This window comes from Leptopilina boulardi, unplaced genomic scaffold, assembly GCF_019393585.1.
Source record: "Leptopilina boulardi isolate dan_hultmark-lab unplaced genomic scaffold, ZJU_Lbou_2.1 LbouV2_122, whole genome shotgun sequence".
In the NCBI taxonomy this organism is placed as follows: domain Eukaryota; kingdom Metazoa; phylum Arthropoda; class Insecta; order Hymenoptera; family Figitidae; genus Leptopilina; species Leptopilina boulardi.
In genome coordinates, this window is record NW_026137666.1 from 2,301,752 (window position 1) to 2,305,414 (window position 3,663).

Genomic DNA, 3,663 nt, shown 5'->3' on the forward strand with positions numbered 1-3,663 from the left:
CTTAATTAAAACAACTTCTCACCATGACTGTTAAATTATTTCTATAATCTACACAGAGAAAAAAAGGAGAACCTCTGATTTGGCAGTTGTGAGCTGTTCTAACTCGTCAGGGAGCAGCAGTTTCGCCGAGAAAGGAGAACCGTTTATCTTTTGAGGAGTAACCGTTCACTTTTTGTCATTTCACCTTTAGGCCCGTCGCATAGGTATAGGCATAGGCGAGCGCACACTAGACGATTTTCCATCGACACGACAAAAGTGTCGGCGAAGCAGTCGCTTATGGAAACCAATGTATGAGCGCACACTAGACGACAATTTGTCGGCTGTTTATCTAGGTTTCAGGTAGATTTTCTCTCTACCGGGTTTCATTTACTCTAATTGAACTTACTTATGCTTTTAATAATAAAAAATAATAATTAATTTTATTTTCTTTGAAACATTACAACTTTTAGAAGAAATATTGCCATTAACTCGATAATTAAAAAGTCATGATATTGTCATTAGTGCATTGTCATGCATTGGCATGCACTAGATGAGTTTTCGTCGTCAGTTGTCAAGTTCTTGTGATCAGTTCAGTTGTACTTTAAGTGACAATGTGTGATAATTTAGACAACAATAATCTTATTTCTTTAGTGCAAATGAGACCTGCACTTTAGGATAAAACCACAGACATTTTTAAAGATAGAAATGAAAGAAGAAAAGGTTGGAAAGAAGTGTGTGAGGAATTAAATAGGAATTACCCTACAATGGAATCGAAAGATAAAAACAACCATAGTAAGTATTTTATATTTTAATAATTATTACATTAGAAAATTACTTTAAAAGTCACGTACAAGTATTAAAATTCTAATATTTAGAATGATTTTTTGAAAAAGTTTCCCTTTATAAAACATTATTTGAAAATGAATAACACTAAATGGCTGAAGTTACTGATTAAATGGTAATAGTAACTAATAAAAATTAGCAACAACATTCTTACTAACTAAATGGTACTCTTAACTAACCGTTTCTCTCAGTGTAGGAATTTCAAATTATATTTTGCTCATTTGCCAAGGCACAGATCCTACGTCTGTTAGAAAATAGGTTCCTAATACGTCTCACAGAATTTGCTGAAATACCAGCTCGCGCGGATTGATTGACGATAGAAAATTCTCCATTTATTAGTTAAAATGCCAAAAGTGCATTCAACAAAACGTCGAGCTCTACATAACCTATAATTAAATATTCTTTTCATGGGTGTTAAATGTGATCCCCCATATGGCCTCATTAAATGTTTGTGTAGGTCGAATGCTTCATCTCCAACTAAAAAGTGGGGAATTTTTTGATCTGAAGTGCCAGGCAAACATTTATCTTCTGTCAATTCAATTAAATTAGATTCAATTGCTTTCCAGAGATTTCCTTGCTTAAATATGGAAGAATCGCAATCTTTTCCAAAGCTTCCAATAATCACATTTGTGAAGAGGTATTTAGAGTCCACAACAGCCATTAAAACAATGGAAAAGTACAATTTATAATTAAAATACATTGATCCGCTTTTCAAGGAGCGTACCAAACGAATGTGTTTCTCATCTACAGCTTCAAGGCAATGAGGAAACTTTGCATCTTTTTCAAAATCTTCACTTATTTTTCCCCATCTTTCCTTTGTTAGTTCTGGAATGCATTCATTCTTCATGATTAGCCAAATGGCTGAGCAGACTTTCTTGACTATTTTCCTTGCTGTTAAGACACCAATTTTAAAGTAGTATTGTAAGTCAAGAAATGTACACCCACTTGCAAGATACCTAAAAAAAGTTCTTTTTAAAATATTTTTTACATTAATGTGTTATTTTATTGTTACAGTGAAAGGTGTCATAAGCAGATGGGGTAATCTGCGAGATAGCTTTGCTCGAGCAAAAAAAATATGCAAAGCAGTAAAAGAAGTGGTGCTGGAGTCGCAAGGGTTACCAAGCAATGTACATACCACCAGCAGCTACTATTTTTATCAAAACTGCATGATTCTACAGAAACTACCGACAGTTTAGATGTAGAGAGCAATTCCGAAGACAAAGATATTGAAATCTCGGATTTGGATAAATCATCGGAAAACATGGAAGTAGATTTTTCACCTAGACTGCAAAAAACTGGTAGAAGGAACAGTTACACAAAAAAACCAAAACACCAATGAATTTGAAAAAAACTTGCTGACAGCGCTGTCATCTCATTCAAATCCACATATGGAGTTTTTTCAGAGTTTAGTTGCTCATTTGAACGGATTTGATGACGATGAAATTCATGATTTTAAAATGAGGGTTTTGCAAGTAATGTCAAGCATAAAAGATAAGAAGATGATGGTTTACCAATCAACTTATATTGCTTCACCATTTACCGGATATCAACATAACCCTTTTACCGTCATGCAACCTCCGCCACAAATACAATCATCCCCTATCAGTCGTACATATTCCAATACCAGTCCAAGACATTCTCCTTATCCTCAAAGAGAAGCTACTTCTCATCCTTCTTCATCATACACGTATTATGACAATTTACATAATGTCCCCTCTCCTCAAAATCCCTACTCATTACCCAGTCCTTCATCTGCATCAATGTCCTCAGAGAATTCAAATGATTATTCTACACAAAATTAAATACTTTCTCTCAACATATGACATGAGAAGGGCGTTTTTGTAAGCTCAATTACAAATAATTAAGTAATAAATAAAGAAAATGACTTTAAACATTGTTGTTTTATTTCAGTTAAATTTTAACTATATTTAATACATATTATTGAATTTTAATAGTTATAGATTAAATTCTTTAACTTCTTCTTTATTAAATTCTTTCAAAAACTAACAACGTCATTCAATTCTACGGGAAAAATTACTAAAGAATCATGTTGAAAATTGTTTAAAAAATAATTTCTTTAAACAAATTGTCATAAACAAATTGACAAAATTGAAGAATTTTTAAAAACTAACAACGCCGTTAGATTCTACGTGAAAAATTACTAAAGAATCATGTATGACTATTGACATTAGAAATTATTTAAAACATAATTTGTTTAATCAACTTGTTATAACCATATTTAAAAAATTGATGAATTTTCAAAAACTAACAACGCCATTCAATTCTACGGGAAAAATGACTAAAGAAATCATGTATGACTATTGACGTTAAAATTTGTTTAAAACATAATTTGGTTACACAAATTGTTATAAACAAATTAACAAAATTGATGAATTTTTAAAAACTAACAACTCCATTAGATTCTACGTGAAAAATTGCTAAATATTTTCTACGGGAAAATAAAAATTTTTAAATAATTTTTAGGAAACAAAATATATTTTAAACAAAAAAATTGCAGTAACTAATAGAGAATAAAAAATAAAACTTACCTCAATGTAATACCGAGCATTTCCACTGTTGGATTTTCTGAATGTAGTCACTTTTTCTATTTCGCATGAGATGACGACGAAGTAAAAAATAAGCAGCGATAACTTTATTTCTAATATTCATTTATTTATTCATTCATCTGCTTACCTGCATTTTGGGTCGCTTAGCGACAAGTTGGCCAACAAACATCGTCTAGACGACAATTTGTCAACCGTTGTCCTAGGTTTTAGGTAGATTTTTTCTGTACTGAGATTTATTTTCTTTAACTCAACGTACTTATGCGATTTACTTATA

The 3,663-nt window shown here is 31.6% G+C and overlaps 1 protein-coding gene across 2 annotated transcripts; it reads left to right on the forward strand.

The window, feature by feature from the left end:
- Window positions 1-301: 301 nt before the first annotated feature.
- Window positions 302-2,714, forward strand: LOC127286933 (uncharacterized). 2 transcript variants are annotated; one of them, XM_051313603.1, is made up of 2 exons: window positions 302-771; window positions 1,837-2,714. In XM_051313603.1, the coding sequence occupies exon 2, from the start codon at window positions 2,211-2,213 to the stop codon at window positions 2,622-2,624; it is 414 nt and encodes a 137-aa protein (XP_051169560.1). In that variant the 5' UTR covers window positions 302-771; window positions 1,837-2,210; the 3' UTR covers window positions 2,625-2,714. The 2 variants fall into 2 exon arrangements, with proteins under 2 accessions (XP_051169560.1, XP_051169568.1); XM_051313611.1 differs by having other exon boundaries at window positions 1,837-2,582.
- Window positions 2,715-3,663: the final 949 nt, after the last annotated feature.

Excerpts from the sequence above, each read along its gene's own strand:
- LOC127286933 (XM_051313603.1), top strand. The coding sequence starts at position 2,211 with ATGGAGTTTTTTCAGAGTTTAGTTGCTCATTTGAACGGATTTGATGAC.